Source organism: Antechinus flavipes, chromosome 6 (assembly GCF_016432865.1).
Source record: "Antechinus flavipes isolate AdamAnt ecotype Samford, QLD, Australia chromosome 6, AdamAnt_v2, whole genome shotgun sequence".
Lineage (NCBI taxonomy): Eukaryota > Metazoa > Chordata > Mammalia > Dasyuromorphia > Dasyuridae > Antechinus > Antechinus flavipes.
The window spans coordinates 70175145-70199339 of NC_067403.1; the positions used below are offsets into that span (position 1 = coordinate 70175145).

General features: G+C 37.9%; 1 protein-coding gene across 4 annotated transcripts in view; it reads left to right on the forward strand.

Moving 5' to 3' along the window:
- Positions 1-24195, forward strand: part of GAB1 (GRB2 associated binding protein 1) — a 157742-nt gene that overhangs the window by 103357 nt on the left and 30190 nt on the right. For 2 of the 4 annotated variants that reach the window (XM_051966155.1, XM_051966157.1), the window contains exons 3-4: positions 17853-18075; positions 18372-18452. In XM_051966155.1, the coding sequence (XP_051822115.1) occupies positions 17853-18075; positions 18372-18452 (304 nt within the window). The remainder of the gene's footprint in view (positions 1-17852; positions 18076-18371; positions 18453-24195) is intronic. The other 2 variants (XM_051966156.1, XM_051966158.1) reach the window with 1 other exon arrangement.

Here is a 24195-nt window from a genome sequence, read left to right on the forward strand (position 1 = left end):
GAAAAGGGTAATAACAGATAATTTGTTCAACACTCTGATTACTAATATAAAGTGAAGCATAAAATAAGAAAATATGCTATGTATCTTGGTTTTCCTCATTTTTAATTTGTTAATTGTGTGTGTGCAATACTAAGGAATGGGAATAGGAATTGCTTTGGAAGGAATAGGAAAAAAAAAAAAAACATGTAAAATGTTTAAGTCTCTTTGATGAGACCAGATATATCCATGTGAATCAAATAAATGATTACAAAGCACTATAAGAGAGGCAATATAATATAATAGAGAACTTGAGTTCAAATCTTTCCCTTCTGACACATACTGGATTTGTCAACATGGACAAGTCACTCTATGACCCAGACGACTTGCTATGACTATAATTTATAGGTGAGTTGCTGGTCAACTTCAGCAGGGGAATTTTCCACAGTGAGTATTCCTCGCTCCAGTGAAGTTGAAGGTTTAAATGGAAGGGAAAAACACAAGAAAATATAGTTCATATTATACATCAATCCTCTGGTAATACCCTGAAACACTGGCATCAGGATTGATTGGACCATAGTCAAGGAAGTCTTAGTTCTAAGAAGAAGTGAATTTTGCGAAGGGTTTAGAAAGGAGTTGATTAATGGAGAGGATAGCATTCCAGGTAGAAAAGGCTTCTAAGCAAAGGGAAGCAAAATAATAAGTTGTAAGAAATTATGTGGCTAGGGTAGAGGTGAGTTGTTTAAGAACCTAAAATTAGGAGCTGAGATGTGATCACTCTCCTATTGCTCTTAAATAAATTGATAAAGATTTGATGAATTAGCAAATGTTTATTGAGAGCCCAGGGAGAATCTTACCCACCACTACATCAAATACTCAACCACTACTGTGGTAGAAAAATAACTGATGATTTATTAGGTTCCCAAACTTAGAAGACTTATTTCTGGAGCCTGCCAGGTTTGATGGTCACAAAGATTATTTTAGAATGAGCAGAAAAAACTTCATGTTGTACTCCTGGATTATTTCAGATAGATTAGGGCCTCATTAGCGCATCAGTGTCAAAACCAAGATTCATATACAACAGTTCTAAAATGATATTTGTTCATCCTACCCAAAAACTATGCTATGAGGTGACTAACATAGGTGAGACAGATCAGCTCTCAGTGAACATATTAATTACAAGAAAACAGAGCAACAAAGAATTATAATACAGAGGGGAGCAAGATGAGGGCAAGAGAGAGGAACAGGCAAAATGCTGTGGGGATTTGGTCTGCCAACCTTATGTGGGTTGAACTGTAATAGAGGAGAAACTGGAAACAGGGAAACCAGCCAGGAAACTGTTGAATAACTCTAGGTGTGAAAGGATTGGGACTTAAGCCAAGAGAATGAGTAGCAAAGAAGGGGCAAATCAGAGAAACTAGAAAGTATAGGGAGAATTTTTTAGCATTAGGATATAGGAAGGCAAGAAAAATAATCAGATTAGTTCCAGTATTATGGTCCTTGGAGCCAGCGTTCAAGAAACCTCAATCTTAGAAAGGATTGTTAGAACCATTTAGAATCAGACTTTTAGAGCTGGAATAAACCTCAGAATTGTAGTCCAGCCTCTCTTCTCTTACAGAGGAGGCCAGAAGAGCACAAACCTGCTAAAGACAGGATTCAAACACCTGACTCCATCTTCAGAGCTGTTGTGTACTAGAAGGGGTTCTTCCCTAGTGAGTCATGATATCCACTTTTCAGTAATTACAAATCTCATTTATGAGGCAGTACAATATTCTGGGGTTGAGGTAGTTATTGAATTATTGTAACCAACCCATAGGCCTGGTCAGTACTGTCCCCTTTCTACAAAAAATTTATAAGAATAATCTTTGATGAAGGTCTGAAAGAGAACAGGCAGGTGTTTTTAGATTACTTTAGGCTAGAATAGATTAAACATTGTTTGGCTTTTTGCTAAATTTTGGAAATAGAGACACAGAATCCCTACTCTGAAAGTGTTCTCCAATGGGGAAAGACTGAGTGAGAGTATCAGGAGAGTTACAGAAGGGAGAAGGAGAAGAAATCTGATTTGGGAATGATTGGGAAAGTAGTTTTTTGTGTAGAGTGTATATGTTTGTACATGTATGTGTGTTTCTATATCATTGTTCATAAAAACACACTAGACTTGGTAGAGCAAAATACCTTTAAGATCTTTAAGATCTATGGCAAAACTCACCCATCATAGCAAATCCTCGGAAGGTGAATTAACAGGCAGCTTCTTCAACCCCCTGATTATTATCAAGTGAGACAAAAGTGGAAGATGAACAATATATTTCTTGGCTCTGTTCATCTGAGCTGAAATTTACTTTTTGCCTTTAAAAAAGGAGGAGAGGGGTGTTTTTAAGAAAGCAAAGATATGTTTAACATATGTTGGATTACTTGCTAGGGAAGGGGGGGAAGTTTGGAACACAAAGTTTTGCCAGGGTCAGTATTGAAAAATTAACCATGCATATGTTTTGAAAATAAAAAGCTTTAATAAAAAAAATAAATCTTTAAAGTATTGTAAAAATAAATAAATAAAAAATAATGCAAGCAAAGGTATAAAAAGAATCTTTCTATTTAGGAAGAGCAGGAACTGTTTTTGAGTACTTGAAAAAAATTGATTCCATTGCCCATTTCAAAACTGCTAGTCTATGTCCAACTAGATCAGGTCTCAAGACTTGGTTTTGAATACCAGATGCATGGTATGTCATTTAAACTCAATTCTGTGGACAGTACTTCAGATGACACATTACACAGAAGGTACTAATGCTCTTTTTTTTTCCCCCCCCTGAGGCATTTGGGGTTAAGTGACCTGCCTAGGGTCACACAGCCAGGAAGCATTAAGTGTCTGAGATCAGATTTGAACTCGGGTCCTCCTGACTTCAGGGCCCGTGCTCTATCCACTATGTTATCTAACTACCCCTAACTGTCTTAATTAGTAGAGTTTCTTCATTCCAAAGTTCTCTACATCTCTGATTTTTATCCCTGTGTTAAAAACCAATCCTAAAGGTACACAGATTGTCAGTCATCAGGTAGCCCAGTAAGCAAACTGCCTTTGAAAAGGGCAAAATTGTCTTTCTTTGAATGTTCTTTAATTTGTTTTTTTTTTAGCAAGTTATGACCTTTGTGATTTAGTCTGAAATGGTAATGTTTTATTTTATACAGACCTGGATTTTCTGGAATGAAACAGTTAAATCTGAAATGTCCCCCACCCTAAAAGATAGAAATAGCTGTAGTCTGTTTTTATGGATTTGTAGACAGAGTAGCCAAATGACAAATCCAGCTTTAAAACATCTGGAGTCTGTGCTTCCTTGCTGACTTTGCAAGATGTTTTAGTTTGTTTTTTAACCCACAGGTTAAGCTAGGAGTTCTTAACCTTTTTGTGTGTGATGGACATTCCTTCCCTCATCCAGGGACAGCGTGATGAGGACTAGAGATCCTTTCTTGGAATAATATTTTTAAAATAACATATTGTATTTAACATCTACTGTCATCCTGCCATCTAGGGGAGGGGGTGGGGGGAAGGAAGGGAAAAATTGGAACAAAAGGTTTGGCAATTGTCAATGCTGTAAAATTATCCATACGTATAACTTGTAAATAAAAAGCTATTAAAATCATAAAATAACATATATTGGATAATAAAGGATATCAATTATTCAGGAATAGTTGATCAACACTTTTTTCAGAGGAAGCTCACAGACTCCAGATTAAAATCATTAGATTGAATGATGTTAAACTCTATATATGGTATGGTCTATAAGCCTTTTATAACCTCATTCATGCTGTTTAATCATATCTGCATCAACATTTTATTCTCCTTTCTATCAGTGGGCCTTCTCTTACCATCCAGCTGCCCCTTTCAGCCCCAAGAAAGGGTTCTGTTTTTTGGGAGAGCTGAATTCATCTCCAATTGTTAGCTTAGAAAATCTCCCAAGATGATTTAAACTCCTGTCGTCTAGAGGTCTGTGTAGGCTTTTGGAGGGAGGGACAGGGACAGACAAAGAGTAGATTGAACTGCTGCTATCCCAAGGTCTAAGAAAATAACTGATTTTGTTCCTTAGGAGAATAACTAATTTCTTCTTTAAAACGAAAGGAAAGAGGCTGGGAGGTGGTAGTGGATTTGACCTATGTCTTGGTTCCAGGAATTTCTTAAAATATCATGACCCTATTATTTTCCCCTATGATTGAATGCCTGGAAAGTTGGCTGGTGCTCTCTGTTTGTCGATTACAGTTAGTTGAGATTATGTAAAGTTTCTAAGAAGTCTTGTATTTAGCAGAGTGGAGGGTAAAGGGAATGATTGATTTGTCGTGTGTGTGTGTGTGTGTGTGTGTGTGTGTGTGTGTGTGTGTGTGTGTTTTCTGGGAAGTCTGCAGATGGATTGTTTCTGAATCATCAAAGTCACAAGTTGCTGAATCGATTCACTAATATGTTAGCAGAGTTCTCTTGAGCCGATAGGTGAGACCAAGGGTATCCTAAAATTATCAAATACTTGGGTGCCCAGTGCTCTGATAACCTGGGCAGCCCCTCTAGACAGAACCATAGAGTTAGTAATTTTGGTGGCTCTTCACTTGTTTCAGTCATGTCCTGCTTTTTGGCAAAAATACAGGAGCGGTTTACCATTTCCTTCTCCAGCTCATTTTCCAGATGAGGAAACTGAGGCAGACAGGTTTAAATGAATTGCCCAGGGTCATATAGCTAGTAAGTGTCTGAGATCCTATTTGAACTCATGAAGAGGAGTTTTCCTGCCTCCAATCCTGGTGCTCTATCCAGTGAGCCGCCTAGCTTGCTACAAAGACCTGTTTTCTTCATAATAATGATTAGCATTTACATAAAGTTCTGCAAATTATTTCCCTGCCTTTCACAACCTCCTTTTGAAGTAGTTGCTACTATTATTCCCATTTTACAGATTGGGGTCCTAAAGTGTCCAAGTTAAATAACTTGTCATCTAGCTAGTGAGTATTGGAAGGTTACGCATTATCTGCTTTGAGCTTGAGTCTTTTCATTGCTGATGTTTTCTGGAGAACTGGTCCTGGGAGGCAGACCTCAAGAGCCCTATATCTAGAGTGAGGAATCCTCTTTGAATTGATAATGACCCTTCCCCTTGCGCCTGCAAAACCAGAGGATGGGGCTCTCTCAGGCAGGACTGGAGGCCAAAGCTGAGCTACCAAATCTATTAGCATTTCCCAAGTCACCGGGACTTAAGGGACAGGTAGGAGTAGTGGGAGCCACCAATTTATATGAGATCAACACTGTCAGTTTCTAAATTTCAGGCATAGCTCTTCATCAGTGAGCTCCTGGAAAGTTTCTCTGTAAATTCAGTTACAAAGATAATTATGTTTAAGGTATTCTTTTAATTAAAAAAAAATAATAGTTTTCATTCATAAGAGTGTTTCATGGTTACAAAATACAGGATCAAAACCTAGAAGGGACCTTAGAGATGTCTTGTTCAGTCTCATTTTATGGCTGACGAAAGTGATAGTCAAGAATATTAAGCTACTGATTTATTGATGGATTATTCAGTTCCCTTCTCTCTCTCTCTCGCTCTCTCTCTCTCTCTCTCTTTTTCTGTTTTCTGTCTCTTTCTCTCCCCATCTGCAATGTGCATCATCAATAGGACCCGATTCAGGGCTTCTGGTTCCATGGCTACCACCCTAACCACAACACCATGCTTCCTCCCTCCCTCAATTCCCTCAGCATTCATTGGTGCCCATTATCCTTGCAGGATGCATATGTTGTATTCCTTCCCTTCAACAGACTGATCTCCTTGAGGGTGAGAATTGTTTTGTTCCTGTCTTTGTTTCCTCAGCACCTAGATTATCTTGTTCATATGGATGCTCTTTAATAATTCTTGATTGATTATGCAGCCTCCCAGACTTTGGGGTAAACAGATTCATGATTGGGGCTCTCTAGTGTCAGCTCCTGGACAGCTGGCCCTGCAAGGATCCATCAGAGTCATAAATGCTGGATAGTGTAGTATTGGACTCTGCTGTTCATTCTTCTGTTAAATATATTTCTGTCAAACAATCACTTCAGGGTTTCCTGCACTTGAAACTCTGTGGAGTGTTTTTCACTTCTCAACAGAAGCATTTACTAATGAGAGGAAGAAGAGAAATTTTCCACTTGAAAGCTTTAATTAGATTTCATTAAAGCAGGGAGCCCTAGAATGGGATGGAATCAGTGGAACCAGTTTGGGTCATTCTGGACTAGCTCCTTTGAAAATGCATCTGCAAACGGTTTGTGTTTAGGCTCCATTTACTGCGTTTTGGTTTGCTAATTTTTAATACTTTTTTTTTTAAAAAGATTTTCCTTACAAGGAAGAATTGACCCTGCTTTAGGTCCTTCTTTTCTTAGTCCATCCCCATAGATAACAAACAAAATGTTTTCTGGAGCATTAGTCTGACCAGGACATTCTCCTGCTCTACATCTCCATGGCTCCCGAATACCTCTAAAAACAAACACAAAATCCCTTTGTTTCATTTAAAGCCTTTCCCAACCTTATTACACATTATTCCTTTATAAATGCTCTTTATTCAGCCAAACTAGTCTTCTTGGTGAAAATGTCCTGAGTTACTCTCACACACTGACCCTTACCCTCAGTTTTCCCAGAATTGTAGCGACATTACTCAGTTTAGGCGAAACAGTAAATGGCACACTGTACTTGGATTTATTCAGAAGATATGAATTCATATGCATCCTGAGGTCCTTACCTCAATGAGCACTAGCCATGTAATCTGGGCAAATCCTCAGCCTCTGTCTCCTTTAGTTTCTCTGTCTGCAAAATGGAGACAATAACAGTACATACCTTCCAAAGTTCTGGAATAATATTTGGGATAATTTTTGTAAAGTACTTTGCTAATCTCAACATGCTCTATAAATGCCAGCCATTATTATTAAAAACAGATTGAGTGTGTTAGTGATGAGGATTTAAAACACCTCTTTAATTTTATTTAATTGGCCACTTTTAGGAGTTGGGGGAGATGTAGGAGTCAGAGATTCTTCAACCATTTGAGAGCAGGATCCATAGGCTCCTGAGAATGGCTGCGGATGTCAGCCGTGTTTCCATTTTCTTGAACAGGAATGGGAGTTGGAAGTTGACTTAGTAGATCATGCCAGAATACTCAGTATAAGAGCTTACGGGAAATAACAGCAGCCTGCTCGCCATATTGGCCACCATTACTGCAGAAAAAGCCAGGACTTTGCACTTTTTAAAAAAACTATACCAACTTAGTAGGTATTTATTTTAGACAGTGTTCACTCACATATTCTCTTTCAGGCAGGCTTAGAGGGCACACCAAGTACAATTGGTTTCAAGCAAGTAAAACTGAATAAATAATCCAGGGTTGGGAAGGAAGGAGATATTCCTCTTGGTTGTAGGGTTTTTCACTTAGTAATGGACTCCCATCAGAAGAAAAACACCCGAGATTTTCTCTATTAGTCATTATCTACTTCTAAAGTAAATTTCAATTACGATTTTGCTCCAGCAGCTTACAGCGCCTGTAATGGGTATCAGTTACATTCTCCTTGCCTTCCAGCAGGAGAGGGAGAATCGTTTCCGAGGTCCCGAAGCTCACCCAACTGAGCGTTTACTCTCAGAAATCTGACGCCAGCATTGATCCCAAGCAGCCAGAAGCTGGCCAGCTCAGACCCACCCCAGAGCCGCCTCCAGAAGGGAGGCCGATCTCAGCACCCGGAGGCTGAGCCGGATTGTCCCCCTCCAGCTTGTTAACTCTGAACGGAGGTTTTGTCCCGGGTAGGGTCTGAAGGGAATCGGGGCAGTCGCACACATCAGCTCGGAAACCAAAAAAGATGCCGGGGTACGTCCTGTGAGCCCAAGCTTTGTGTGTGTAGGATGCTGCGTTTTATGAACTAGAGGTCGAGTGAAAAAATTCAGAGGGGATTCAGTTGGAAGGTAATCAATCCCTTCATCCTATTTTTCAGGATTACATTACTCTGAAAATCTCTTATGGATCATTGTTTCTTTTGGAAGGCGATGCTTTCTTTTCATGATTATTCTTTCCTCACTTAAAGTAAACATGGAAAATGGTTTGCTTTTGTTCTTCTTGGTAGTCTACATTGTGAGCGGAATATTAAAAAAATATGACATAATACAGTGGGGATATCATCACACTTGAAAGTCAAAAGATCAAAGCTCAAAACTCCTGTAGGAGGCCTGTTGTGATACCCCAAGTTTTAGTGTCTTCTTCCAGAAAGTACTTTTTACATATTTATATTTAGTTTACCATGCAAGCTCCTCAAAGGCTTGACATTTATCTTTTTTTTCCTTGACTTTATGTCTTTTTTTTTTCTTTTTTAATTAGAGCTTTTTATTTACAAGTTATATGCATGGGTAATTTTTCAGCATTGACAATTGCCAAACCTTTTATTCCAATTTTTCCCCTTCTTCCCCCCACCCCCTCCCCCAGATGGCAGGTTGGCCAATACATGTTAAGTATGTTAAAGTGTAAATTAAATACAATATAAGCATAATTTGACTTTATTTCTTAACAAGCACCCAATAAGTACAATTCCAGACATGTGGAATGATTCTCCCTCTTATCCTTTCTGGGCCTCTGTTGCCTTATCTCTAAAATAAAATTGGGGGCCAAAGCCCCAGAGAAAAGATGAAGAAAAATAACTGCCTCTTTCTTTATTTTATTTTTAAATGATGGGAACTTTAGGTGCAGAAGTTGCATTCACATTCAAGTCATATCTCCAAGGTGAACTCTTTGTTACCAGGAAAAACACTTTTTAAGGAGGAGAATATCTGTTAGATGCACCTGAGTCATGGACCTGCAGCCAGAAAGACTCTAGCTGTGCTTGTTGTGAGTCTAAAACAAGATTTCAAATCTTAAAATGCTATAGAAATTGTGTATATTTATTATCTAGAAATAACTTATGAATTTCAGTAATACTGAAAAAATGAGATGGAGGAATTATCTTTTGATTTAAAATCCTCTATGAATTTTTGCATTTAGCTCTTATTCACAAAACAGCAACCTCTTATGTATATAGAGGTGGTAAAAATAATGTTTACTATTTATTAGCAAGGAAATTAGAAAGTGAGAACCTTCCTCTTGTGGGAATAAATGGAGCAGCAGTAGAAAGGGATTATCCTGCTATATAAGGATGTCTTGCCTTCTCTCTTCATTTCTAGTCACTCAGTTAATTTGCTGTATGGTTTTTAAATCGGGAGGGAAAGGAGAGGCAAAATCTTTCTATCAGGAGAATCAATTGGAGCAGAACTTTTCTGAGTTACATTATCAAAATTTAAAAGGAGAATTGATAGTATTTTACATTGTGAACTTATTGTTTAAAAGGCAATATGGAACAGGCAAATGAGCCCAGAGAACTTGAGTTCAAATCTCATCTCTTTTTACCACTTGTATGACCCTGGGTAAATCTCTTAAATTCTCTGAGCCTCAGTTGCCTCTTCTATAAAATGAAAGGGTTTGAATTTGACCCGTGAGGTCCTGTGAACTTAAGCCAACCTAGTGCTTAGGAAAGGTGTTACATCACAGGCAGCACGTTACTCACACAATCCCTAGGGTGCATTCACCTTTCCATCATCCCCATTCTTTTATCCCTTTGTTCCCAGTGACATGTATATTTTTTTTTCTTAAGCCCTTCTTCGAGAGTTAGGTAAATACTTGCCTTAGATCAGATTTTGCTGAGTCACCTGTTAATTCTGTTGCATTAAATCCCCTTAAATAAACTTATGTGTATCAAGTAGGTACATGGATGTAAAGTGCTTTATGACTGTACAATGGTATAAGAATGCCAAATATTGGCACCGGTGCTACTGACTAGAATTAAGCCAGAACAATAAAGCACTTGGCAACCCCAAGTTTACATGGAAAATGCCCTTTTTTCCTCACCACGTGAGATTTTTCTCACCACCTGCTTTCCTATAACTCTTTGCCAGCCTGGGACCATTCAGCGTTTCCTTGCCGTGTCCTCCGTTCTCATCCCACTGCAGGGCAGAAGGCACAGTTTGCAATGGCAGACCTTGAGGAGACTAGAGAGGACTTGAGCCACTTTTTATGAATAATCCAGTGTTTCAAGCCCTGCCTGGCCCATCTCCTCACTCTACTCCCTTTCTTGATGTTTGTTTCTTCTTCTCCCAGTATCCCAGTTTCAGGCCACGGGAGCCATGGGTTCAAAAGCAGAATGACTGTGATGTGAAATATCACAGTGTTAATTATATGTACAAGGGGGTCTTAAAAGTCTTCTCATCTAGTCCCCTCATCTTTTTACTGAGGAGGAAGCAGATTATACACCTTATAAGGAATGACATAGCTTATCAACACAATCATGTTTATTTATCTATTCAGCCTATTAACTAAGTCAAGTAGGGTCCATGTGGCTAAAGTCAGGGACAGTCTATTCTGATTTCCTGATTCATCTTTTGAAAAACCTGGCCTTAGTTCACCTTCAAGACTTTTAATAACCTCACATACTTGATACTGTTATCTGAGGAGAAACCTGCTATTGGCAGGTTCTCATAATAGGTTTAAGAATGACATAACCTCAAGATGGGATCTTGAAATTATCCTGAGAATTAATAACTTTGGTAAAAGTTACTTTTATCTTCAAGTGGGGGACAGAGGGTTTGGGCAAGAGAGAAGCCCATTCACTTTTTTATAAAAATTAGAAGAAAACTCAAAACACTGTTGATATTTTTAGCATACGATCTAATTTATTTAGAGTAGTTATAATTTTTTTTAAATTAACATACAATTTAAAATTATGATTTATACAAATATTTCTTCTACTTAGGGAAGGACTCTACCAGAATGGGATCTACATTTGCAGGCCTCACTTTACAATAATTACCAAATAGCGGGACATGCTCCATCATTTACTTAACCTCACTTCCCTCAGTAGAAGTTCTTGCTGTAATAATATCTCAAGTGAGGGGATGGGTTTATGAAAGTCAGAATAAACCACTGCCTAATGAAAAAAAAATCAAGTTAGGACAAAAGTGCAAAATATAAAGCAGTATATTATAAATAGGAGCTAATACCCAAAGATGAAGAAATTGCCCAAGAGAGAAGAAATGACTTATCCAAAATCACATAGATGATAAGTGACAAGCAGGGTAGGGATGTTCAGTTTCACTGGTTAGTAATATACTGGTGGGAACCATTGTTATTTTTATAGACTTTACCCATGGCAATGCAAGATAAAATGCATTACAAGCTTCATCTCCTGAATATAATTATTGACCTTTCAGGGAAGTGATTTATTCTTCTATTTATAAGCAAGACTACTTATGTATTTTTCCCTATGCATATATCTTTTAGCTGAAATTATGATTTGGCTAATAAACAATGCATACTAAATTCAATGTGAGTCAACAGTATGATATGGCAACCAAGACAACTAATGTGACCTTACATTTGTTTATGTGAGTATAAGTTGAAGGGACTGGGGATATTTGTCCTGGAGAAGAAAAGATCTGGGAAGGACATGATAGATATTTTTAAGGATTTAAATCCCTTCTGAACTGTCCATAAGAAAGGGCTGCTTCTGGAGGTAGTGAATTGTCTATCATTGAAGGTATCCAAACAAAGCTGAGCAGTTGATGGATATGTTGTAAAGGAGATCCTTTTTTAAGCAAGGGTGGGTCAGATGGCCTCAAGATCCCTTTCAGATCTCAAATTCTGTGATGCTTTGAGAGAAATGAGCCATCTGAACAAATCACCTGGGATGCTGGGAGACCTTCCATGAGCTCTTAGGCAAGTCTAGGTGCAACAGATTTGTATTGATTTTTGACGGCTATATTTTCAGTATGAGACAATATGATTTTTTTCATTTAAGGGAGCCTGAGAGTATATTAAACACTATAATGATTTTTCTGCCATTTTAATATCTCTTTTCAGGTGTATCTTGGTTTAAATGTGACTTCCAATAACCAATAATCTTTCAGTTAAAAAGAAAGAAACCCTTCAGGATCTCAGTTACAGCATTAGGCAATTGAGCCAGAAGATTCTTGAATTTTATAGCTGAGACCTGAAGTGATGTTTTTCCCCCAGATTACAAGGAGGGGTAGCCAATCACAAGAACCAGATTCCTAGTGCAATGTTCTCTGTACTCTAGAGTACTAACTTGGTTAGTGAGGGAGGTTTAGTGGTTTTTCTGTCAAGGACTTGTGCTATATACACACACATATATATAAAAATAATTTAGAGACTGAACTATATACGTATACTTCTGCACATGTATACATATATGTGTGTACATTTATGTGGTGGTATTTTTTATGATGTGAACACAAAATAATTTAGAGCTCAAATTATACAAATACACATATACATATATTTGTGGATGCATGTATTCATACATGTGTATATATGTGAGTAGGAAGCTGTGTTTATGTAATATATAACATGGACACAATATCAGGATCACATTATAGATGTATATATGTGTGAGGATGTATATATGTATGTATGTTATTTTATGGATCTGAAATTATGTATTATATAATATCTACACACATGCATATAAAACCATTTAAAGACCAAACTATACATATATGCATACATTTTCTGAGTATGTATATGTGTATATTCACATGTGATTTTTGTGAGTGGTTGTTACACATGTATGAGTATGTATGTGCACATATGTGTGTGTGGTTTGATCTCTGAATTAGAGACAGTATGTTTTACTGAAAAGAGAGGAGTCGAGATCCGGGTCGGGTCTGTCTCTGACACCAGCTGTGCGGTTTGAGTGGTTTTCTCATCTGCAAAATGAGAGGAAGCAGTGGAATAGTGGAAGGAGTGTATTGTCTTTCCCTATTAGATTGGAGTGTCCTTGGCATTTAGCATACTGCCTGGAACTTAATAATTAATTAGTAGCTTTAAATTAATATTTATTCAGTTGAATTGAGGAGAGGACCCATCCTGGACATTCAGAGTCTCTGAATTAGAGACCAGTTGTCCGTCTGCATCATTGGAAGGGAGTTTCAAAATTCTGTACATCAATTAAAACACAGATCCTGACAAAAGAAGGAAGGGACCTGACATTAATACTGGTTATTCTGAGGAAAGGGTTCTGTAAATCCTAAAACATTATATGTGGGATTTGTTAAAAGCTGCCCAGTGCACTGTTAGAGCCTGGAGTCAGGAAGACCAGAGTTCAAGTCTTACTTCAAAACTTACTGGCTGTGTGACTCTAGCCAAGTCTCTTGACCTCTTGCCTCAGTTTTCTGAGCTATAAAATGGGGTGATGACAGCATGTACCTTGCAGGGTTGTTGTGAGGATAAAATGAAGTAGTATTTACTAAATGCTTAGTTCGCTGCCTGGCACAAATATGGGTGCTTATTCTCTTTCCCTCCTTTCTCTTGCCTTGTCATCTTCCATATGGAAGCCACAGAGGAAGATGATGGTAGGAAAAAAGAATGGACTGATCTATCTGAGGAGTTTGAAAGAATGGATGAAATAGAAAAAAATATAGACTAGATATTTCTTCTACCTGAATTAATCCCAACAAAAACAACATCAGCAACAGAAAGCTTCATATTGGAGTTCTCTTTGTTTGAGGACTTTAGGGGCATCAGGAGGAGAATTCTCTTAAGCATCAAGAGGAGAATTCTCTTAATAGTCCATTTGCTCAGAGAATGAACAGTCCGTGTGCCAAGTATGAAAGGCTCTCATCTCCAGACATCAGCTGGGTAAATCTTTAATTGAAAAATTCTTGTGGCTTTACTGTAGCTTTTTAGGTTGGTTTGTGTTATTGTAAAGGATAGAAAGTTTTATTCCGTGTCAGAACTTCTAGGAGAATTGTGGATAATGTAGTTTTTAGTCTTCCTTTTTAAAAAAAATATTGTTGTTGCCACTTTTTGGAAAGATATCATATACAGAACTGTGACCTCAGGAAATCGAAAGATCCCACAGTAGAAAGAACACTAAATTTGGGATCAAATCTCCAGGCTTACATTGGATTCTGATTCTCCCTCTTGTTACCTGTGAGATCATGGCCTAGGGAGTTAATCTTTTTTGAGATTTATTTCCCTTATCTGTAAAACTAAGGGATAGAAGGAGTTGAACTAGATGGTCTCTATCTCTCTAGGAAGTGTGGGACCTCACTAGAACTCAATAAAGGATTCATTGCATTAGTTAAGATAAATTATTCTGTTAAGGTTTACAAAGCTGACCCTTGAAAGGAAGAAGCAGCCTATTTTTAAAAAGAAATTAATCTTATTGAAAGCAGATATTTATAGTATAGATGGGTTTTCTTTCAGTATTAAGGATGCATGATGGGTAGGTAATAAAATTGGACTTTGTCCAGGTCCATTTATATGGTTCCTATCAGAATTAGAATTGAAAAGAGAGAGGGAGAAGGAGAGAGACAGACAGACAGAGACAGAGACATGGAGAGAGAGGAAGAAGGGAGGGAGGGAGAGACAGAGATAGAGTTGCTTGCCCAGAAGTAAAGAACATTAGCATGTTATTTCCATATTTTTGCAGATCTATGATTTCATCTTTATGGATAACCTCTCTATAGAAACCACTCACATTTCTTTTTTCTGTTCTTTTTGAGGGAATTAGGGTTAATTGCTATCCCCAGAGTCTCCTGATTTTAGAGTGGAAGAGAAGTGAAGGAGCCCCACGTTGGGTGCCAAAATGTGATATTCTCTCTAAAATGCAATATTCTCTTGTTGAGGTTATCTTGGGATCTCTGGGAGCAGCCTTTGTTTCAGTTCAGTAATCACAAGAGTAGCCAGGGGTTAAAGTCCAAATCCTTTATTGTCTCCTTCATTGGGGCTCGGCTAGCTTTTTGGAGGCCTTCTGGAGTCTTGGTTCAGTGGAGAAGGGAAGGAGGAAAGCCTGCCATCACTTCTCTGTCTTCCCTAGTCTTCCTCCTGGCTGAGTTTGTTTGAGCTTATATGCTCTCTTATCAAAGGTGTGAATCTTGTGGATCTATATTAAGCACTAAGTACTTGTACTGAACTAGAGAATTGTTAAGCACTATGCTAAATAACCATTGTCTCTAGCAATTCCACTGACTTAGCACCTTGTTTCAAGTTCTGGCCCATAACAGACTTGGTTACTCAGATTAAGACAATGATCCAAGAAAATTCCAAAGGACCTGTGATAAAAAATGTTCTCTTCCAGAAAGAGAACTAATGAACTCTGAGCGCAGGTTGAAGCATGTTTTTCTTACTGTCTTTATTTTTCTTGTTTATGTACATGTGTATGATCTTGTATTTTCTTTTTCAACATGTTAATATGGAAATACATTTCATATGTATAATTTCATATTTATAATCAGTATAATATTGATTGACTCCTAAAGGGAGGGCTGCGAAGGAGGGAGAGAATTTGGAATACAAAATTTTAAACAATGAATGTTAAAAAAAATTTTTTTAAACACATAATTGGGAAATACTTAATGAATTAAAAAAAATTTAAGTGCTTTTAAAAAAATCATCAAGTGACTCAGAAGGCTGTTATATTCTCTATACCTTTCAGTCAGTTGTATGCCTCCAAAGACATGATTTTCTACAGGAATATCACAGATCTGTTCCCTTTGCATGTTTTCATAACCAACAGCTTTGATAAGTACTTAGACTATTCTCATAAAAATTTTATGGAGATGAGAAAACTAGTGTATGAATCAGTAGTTGCTGATGTCTTTTTAGTTTCCTGTTTTTTGGTAAAAAGTATTATCCAATATTGTCTGCAATTTTTTTACATTCTTTTGGAATTTGACCTGCTTTGAGATGCACATCTGGTGTGATCACTTGAGCGCATTTTCAAGACACTGTTTCCTCACCTTTGGTCCAGTCTAATTGCTCTTTTCTGACCTCATATTCTCAAGTGCCTTTGTACGTCCTTCTCCCATAACCTGGTGGCTCGGTTGTCACCTTATGAGCCTCTCTTGGCTTGGCTAGGCCAGTCAGGGCAGCAGATCCCTTAGTCTCTAGCCTGACCTGTACGTAACACCTTGCCAGCCTGGTAAAACCTGCCAGGGCTTGTGTTGCTTTGGCACAGCCCTCTTGAAGCCAGGGTCACATTCATGCCACAGGGAGGCAGACGCAAAAAGAATTTTTTTAGAGGTGCCAAGTGACTAATCCTATAAAATATTATAAAAGAAGCTTTCCACTAGGAGGAAGAATGGCTTGCTAAAGTGTTAATATCCTTGGTTCCTGCACCTGTATCTATTCTGTCTCTTACCTAAAAAAGGCAGGACTCTTTAAAATAAGGGGTACTTAGTAAGTACTTGTTTAATGATGTAACTGTTTATAATTGTCATTTTAATTAAGCATATGTTTATGTAAATTTAATAAATGTATAATAGTAACATTACTTATTAAAATAGCAAACTATAATTTATTTCAAATTATTGTAATAAATTTATAATTTTTAATAAAATTATAATAATTTAATTTCTTTAGAGAATTTCAAGAATTTTATTATTTTTATATTTGGTATAATTATGTGTAATATAAATTATTATGTATTATATGAATTACATGTAATTTGCATAATATTTATATATTATAAGAATTTATTTATTAAATGTCTATTTAGCAGGCACTTGTTTCTAGTGTTAGGCCTTTGGCCTAATGATCCTTTGATCAGATTGTGTAACACAATCATTTGTAGAACACTTTCATAGGTAGAAATGGATTTTGGTTTTGCTGTTCCTAGATTTGGCAAATTTTTTTTTATAATTTATAAGAAAATATGCTGAAATATTGGATAAAAAAGAGAAAATGTGTAACAAGATAATCTCAGGGTCAAGAGCTGTATCACTATAATGCAGAACTCTTTTAAACTTTGAGAATGGAGGATCTAAGTAAGAAATGGGCCTTTCTAGGAGTCTGACTTTGCTTATCTTGCTAGAGAGAAGCAGCACTGTTCAGCTAAACAGAGCAATGCATGCTCATCAGACTTTTTTTTCCCTTTTAATTACTATGAACTTGACAAATATCCACAAGCACAAACATGTTCTTATAAAACAAACAAAAAAGGAAAGGAGACTGCAAATGAAAGCACTGCTTCTCGTGTGCAGCTTGTAAATTATTTTGTATGGTTCAGATTTAATTTAGTAGCACAAACACTGCCCTTGTTGCGTGTGCTCTTCTGAATTTCCTTCTACTTTTTCTGTCTTTTCTATTATTCTTTGACTGCTTTTTCTTTCTTTTTTAGTAGCCCCCCCTCCTACCCCCATCCTTACCCTCCTTCAACGGCCCTTCCTTGTCACAAGTAAATATGTTCACTCAAAACAGATCCATAAAACTGTGTCTGGAGATAAATGTCTCAGAAAGCATTTTTAGAAGTAATAATCAATCACTGCATTACTTGTGGTTTTTGAGTCTTTCACAGTTGTTCTCCTTCACAATGTTGTTAGGCTACATAAATTGTTTTCTTGGTTCTTCTCATTTTACTCTGTATCAGGCTTCAAAAAATCTCCCAGATTTCTCCAAAGTCAACTTTTTCATCATTTTAAAGGCACGATACATTCATGTACCATAATAAGTTGCCCACCTCCTAGATTTCCTCGCTTCCTTTATGATACAGCTTCTGCCCAAAGCCTTTCCTCATCTCCTCCCCCAGTATGGATGTGTGGGACGGGCACAAGACCCCCTTCCCAAATTAACTAGTCAGCGACATCTTCAGGGACATCTTTGTACTTAAATAAATACTTGTTGATTTATCTGATTGTACTTAATGTCTGAAAATTTGGATTCAACTCCTGGCAGAGCCACTTACTACGGTGTGATTATGTATGGGCTGTCACTTTTCCTCATTCGCTTATAAACTCTGAAGACCTGTCCCACCAAGTCAAGATTTCCTGAAGGAACAAGAGAGACCCCGGCTTGATGTTTTCTGTTTTGCCTTCCAGATCCTGTGAAACCACCAGGCTCCTTGCAGCCCTCAGCTGACTTCCCCTTAGCTGTAAGTACGTCGCCAGCCTCTATGCCGATAGACCTGTCCTCCGGCACTCTACCTCCTCCCTACCAGCTAATTAACCTACCACCACCTCTGGAGCCTCTTCCCCTTCAGGATGATCCCCAAGACTACCTCTTGCTCATCAACTGTCAAAGCAAGAAGCTTGAACCCACAAGGTAAAAATCTTGCACTGTCTGATCTTTTTACAGTTTTTGCCACTCAAGGTTGGAGGTCCACTTTGTGCACAGGAATAATGTCACATATTGAGGTTAATTGATGCAAAGAGAAATGGTAGGAGAGATCTTCACCATGGGTTGCAGGGTGCCGTAGTCTCATTTCATAAGGTTCTGTCAGAAAGCTGTGTGCTGCAGGTGGTCATACGTAGCCTCTGTTGCAGACTTAACTTGCCTTCGAGATTTCACTGATGTGTAAATGGTGATCTTGCTCCATTTCTTATGTGATTATAAACCAGCCAAGGGTCCTCTTTTGTTTCTGAAGAAGGAGAGGAATATCTGCTTCTTGAAGACTTTGAAAGCAAAAAGATCCCATTGCTGTGAGTGTTGATGTTATGTGGCTCTTTGAATATTATGTGTGTGTGAGGAATTAATTACAACAGGTAAAATCCCTACATAACAAAGGCTGCAAGATATCCAAATTGTTGGGTTGGAATGGAATTCAATTTAATTGAAATATATTGCTAGAACTCCTCTTCTTCATCCGAGTGACTAAAGAGAACAAATTTGATTGTAGGACTTAGAATACAGGTCTGGGGACCCGGAGTTTAAAGACCAGCTCCCAGATCCCAACTTTGATAATTACAAATGACCTTTGAGAAAGCCTTCTGTGATCTTCCATTTCTTCACCTATAAAATGAAGAGGTTGAATTAAATGACTTTGAAGGTTTCTTCCAGTTCTGAAACTATGATTCTATAAAGTTGGAGGGAATCAGAACCTTTGCAAATCCCCCTATCCACTCCCACCCTCCCCAAAAAATCCTATCCTTCTTTCCCACAGGCCTGGATTTATTCATGGATTCTTGGCTGAGACTTTAGATGGGCCTGCATAGGTAGCTGGTATATCGGAGAGAGTTATTTGAAGCCTTTTTAGTTTAGGAGATTTAAATCAAGAGACCTGCTTTGTTGCAACTAATTGTATGAACTCTAGGTGAGTCAGTACCGGATAGCATCTCTTACAAGATGATTGTGAAGGTCAAATGAGATGACCACCTAAATCCTGAAGGATCTGTATGACTCCCCCTCTTCTGTGATGGTGCAGCAGAGTGGTTCAATTTGGAATCACAGAACTTGATTTTGAATTCAAGATTTGGAGGATAGTTTTTCCTTTCCCCCCAACTTTAGTTCAGTCACTCATCTGTAAGACAGGGGAGTTGGATTAGATTGTCTTCATATTCTCTTTAACTCTATGAGCCTGTGATTCACCACAGTGCCAGAAGGAGCTCTTTCTCATCAGAAGATCTCAGAGCCCTTGACTTAACTCTGAGTGGGTTACTTGGGGCATGCTAAGGGTTTTGCCAGGGTCTCACAACCAGTCCACCCCAGAGCCCAGTGTTTCCCAATTTTCCTAACAGTGATAGATAGAAAAGCATTTCAAGAACCATAAAGAGGGAAATTCAGAGCAACCCTTTTCTTTACCCTTAAAGCACATGGTAATTAAGTTGTCAAACAAGTTCTTTCTCTATGGTAAATGACTATCATGTGAGCTGGGACCAGGCAAAGACTTTATTCTTTGGTCTGTTGGATAGAGCCTTGTAGTAAGATCCACAGAGCTCTTGGCTATGGCCTTTTCACCTGGGAATGTGGAAGGCATTTGCTCCCTTTTTCCAGAGAAGAATCCTCTCTATTTGTTGTGATGGGATTTTGCCTGTAGAAGAAAGGTTTGTTGTTTTTTTTTTATCTCACTATTTAATGATGCACATTCTAACTTGATTTTGCACTGTTTGCTGTGCATGTTTTAAGATTTCACATCTCCAATTCTATTGCCTCAATAACTAACCTGGATTCCTCTTAAAAGTAGGAGAGTACTATTCCATTTTTGATTCTTTTAAATGGACTGCAACATTTAGGTTTTTTCTATGTTTTCCCTTTTGCTTATAATCATATTTTTTTGGGTAAGGCAATTGGCGTTAAGTGTCTTGCCTAGCTAGTAAGTCTTAAATGTCTGAGGTTGAATTTGAACTCAGGTCCTCCTGACTCCAGGCCAGTGCTCTAACTACTTCATCATCTCAATGTCCTTCTAGAGACATCTCTTGACCAATAACAATTCACATTTACATAGCTCTTTAAGGTTCATAAAACACTTTGTATGAATTATGAGTGCTGTGCTGCTTTGGCAGAAATTGCCATATAATCAATCATTCTCCAATCATTTTTTTTTAATAAATAAATTATGAATAAGATATATCTTAATAAGTAACTAAGGGTGCTAGGGAGGCAGTAGAATGTAGAGAGGTTGGGGTCAGGAAGCCCTGAGTTCAGGATCTGATTCTGACCGATGCTATCTCTGTGGCCCTGCAGCTAATCATTGGGTATTTCTATTCCTTTTTGAGGCATCTCTGTGTTGCAGAACCAGTTTTCTAACCCGAGATTCTCTATACCAGAGAAATCAAAGGGCTGGTTAAAAAAAAAGTCCCTTCAATCTGCCCAACCAATTCAGTTCAACTCAGTCATTTATTAAAAAGCTCCTCAGTCTCAAGTACCAATGTTCCCTCAAGGAGTTTTCATTCTGTTTAACACATAATGAAATAATTATTGAACAAGACTGTATAAATTGAAAGATTAAAATATAGGGAGCACTGAAATGAAAGTTCAGAGAAGGAAAAGCTTCCTATGAACTTGAGTCATTGCGAAAGACTTCAGAAATATGGGGAAGAATTAGTTGTGCTTGGAATTTGGTAAGGATTTGGATGTGCCGAGAGCTAGAGAAACCATATTTCTTTTTTCTTCTTTTCTCAGTAGTATTTTATTTTTCCAAATATGTGTAGTTTTCAACATCCACATTTGTAAAATTTTGTGTTCCAAATTTTTTTCTCCCTCTCTTCCTTATGTTTCCTCTCCCCAAGTCAGCAAGCAATCTGATATGGGTTAAACATATATGATTCTTTTAAACATATTTCCATATTTGTCTTATTATACAAGAAAAATCAGAACAAAAGAGGAAAAGCCTCAAGAAAGAAAACACAAAACAAACAAAAGGTAAAAATACAATGCTTCAATCCACAATCAGTCTTTATAGTTCTGTCTCTGGATGCGGATGGCATTTTCCATCCCAAGTCTATTAGAAGTGATATATGTAAAATCATATTTGAACACCTTGAAGAAAGGTAGAGAGGACAGAAGTAAAAAGAAGAGTAAAGAGATCAGATTGAGTGATGTGCTCTAAGCAGAGCAAATCACAGGGTGAGAATTGTAGGATATACAGCTTCAAGGCAGATTCTCAAAAACCTTGACTAACAAATTTGGACTTGTCTCAAACTGATCTTTCATCATTCCCTTGACACCTGCTCCTCCTCCTGGTTCATCTCTGTCACTGTTGATACCTCCATCCCCCTTGTCACCTGAACTTGAGAACTCAAAAGTTAGTTTCTTCCTTCTTCTATCACCCCTTCTCTCTCTCTTCTCAACACACCTGGGCAGTCCTGCTATTTCTCCCTGTGCAATCTTTCCCATTCTCAACCTACTTCTGCCATCCAAGTTTGAAGCTTTATTATCCTCTGCCTAAATTCAGGAGTTTCCAGTTGTTAAATTTCTTTACACTTTACACTTCCAAAGTCAACAAATTGCACACATTAAGGCTCTATTTAGTGTTTTATTGATTATTTAAGCTTTAAAAAGTGTTAGAAAAGCTGTTAATAGCAGACTAAACCTAAAAGTGTGTTGTGTCCACTTTTATTTTTCCCCTTAAGGAACACATTAATAAGCATTTACCCACATACTCCTGACTAGATTGTTGCAATAATTTTCTCTCTAGTCTCTCTGCCTTTAGATTTTTTTTTCCTTCCTAATTTGTTATCTATTATTCATTTGACAAAATAATCTTTATAACATACAAATTAAAACTCATCAATCTCAATAAGGTGGGGTGGAGCCAGGGAGACCTGGGCAAATCAATCACTTCATCTCCCTTTGCCTCAGTTTCCTCAGCTGTAAAATGGAGATAGTAATTGCACCTAAGGTAGCAAGGTGACTCAGTAGAGAGAGCACCAGGCCTTGAGGCAGGAAGATCTGAGTTCAAATATGGCTTCAAACATTAGCTGTATGATCTTGCGCAAGTCACTTAACTCTTTGCCTAATTTCCTCATCTGTAAAACCCCTCCAGTATTGCTGCCAAGAAAATCCTATTGGCTAGCAAGACAGCAAGTACCCCTATCTCCCAGAGTTGTGAGGATTGAGATAATATTTGTAAAAAAGCACTTAGCACAGAGCCTGAATGACTTTATAAATCCTTATTCCCTTTCTCCCTATCTCTAGCCTACTTTTCTAGCTTTCTTTCTCATTTACTTGCACTATCTTTCCAGGTAAATTGGACTACAAGCTAGCTGTTCCCTGATTTAATTTACCTTTAATAATTAAATTTTCACACTTCTTTGCTTTTATATAAGTTGTTACCGCTTGCCTGGAATAGTTCTTGTTCCTGTTTATTTTTTGAAATGCTCTTCTTTTAGACCATCCCTCCACCCCCTGACAAAAATGATCTTTTTTCTCAAATGTTCCTGGAGCATTTTGACCCTTGTGCTTTGAGTAGGGGTGAAAAAGCAAAATTACTGAATGGGAGTTGCCTGAGTTAAACTGAGCCCTAGGACGGACCATAGTTTTAAAAAGGCCAGTCTGCCATTTTACCCACGGTCATCTCTCGTTGTCCTGTATTTTTCTTGTATAATATGACAAATATGGAAATATGTTTAAAAAAATTCTATATATTTAACTCATATCAGATTGCTTGCTGTCTTGGGAAGAGGAAAAATAAGGAAGGGAGAAGAAATTTGAACACAACATTTTACAAAAGTGAATGTTGAAAACTATCTTTACACATACTTGGAAAATAAAATATTATTGAGAAAAGAAGTCGTTCTGATCTCTGACTACTGGACTAGATGGCTCTGGAGGGGAAAATGAGGCCGGTGACCTTGCCCAGCCCCTCCTCACTTCAATTCAATTCACATACCATCCAGAACAAAGACCAAACAGTCTGGGCAAGTCACTTAAACTCCTTAATTGAAAAATGAGGGAGTTGAATTAAATGGCCTCTGAGGTTCCTTCCCAGCTCCATATCTGTGATCCTAAGACAAGCCTGTCATATGCTATTGAATACCTATAAATTTATAACTGATATCTCCTGCTAGCATGCTAAGATGCTAGAATCTTCCCCTTCAGGGGAAGGATGAGGTGGTAATTTGACATATCCAGTCCCTAAAATGGGGTCTGTTTCATAATAGCTCATTGAATTGAATTCATTGAAGTAATTGAATTAGAAGCATCAGGGTCCAGTGAAAGAACTGGATTAAATCCTGGTTCTGCCCCAAGGCTGTCTTATACCTCCACAGCATTGGGTTGGACCTCCGAGCCCAAGTTCTAAGCCTGTGAGCCTAGGAATTAAACCCAACCTACTCCTTACCAGAGCACTGTTAGGGTTTTTCAGGCAGGGGACATGGCTCACTGAAAATGGCTTTTATGCAGAAATATGCTGGTAGATATCAAACAACTGGCTGTTCGAGGGATGGGATGGGATGTGCCCTTTTAAGTTTAATCAAACTACATAACCAACAAAACAAATCAGGCCCTAATTTCTAGGTTTTGCTGGTTTCGGACACAGAAAATTTGATTAACTCTTATAGGAGGGTCAGATTGGCTCTAGTTCACCTCTGAATTTAAGCACTTTTTTCCATCCGTTATCGTGTGCAGGATGTGACCAGACTTGGTAGCTGATTAGCTGTGGAGTAAATTTAAAAGAAGGATGGGGTTAAAGGCAACTGCAAGGCTTTAAGCCTGTAGGATTGAGGGATGGTGCTGTCCTGGATCCAAATAAGAAAGCTGGCTCTTTAAGCAAATGAATTTATAGGGAAGGTGTTGATGGCAATCGAGCATCCACTGTAAACACCTTTGGGCAGTTGAATGAGTGGTATTCTGGCAAAAATTGGGATCAGGGGTGTGGGGGATGAAGAATTAGATTAATGGTTGAATCCATGAAAATGGAAAAATCCTATATGACCCAGAGCTGAAAGGGACCTTAGAGATCATCTTGGCCAAGAGTTCTTGGCTCCGGACCTATGATAAATCCAT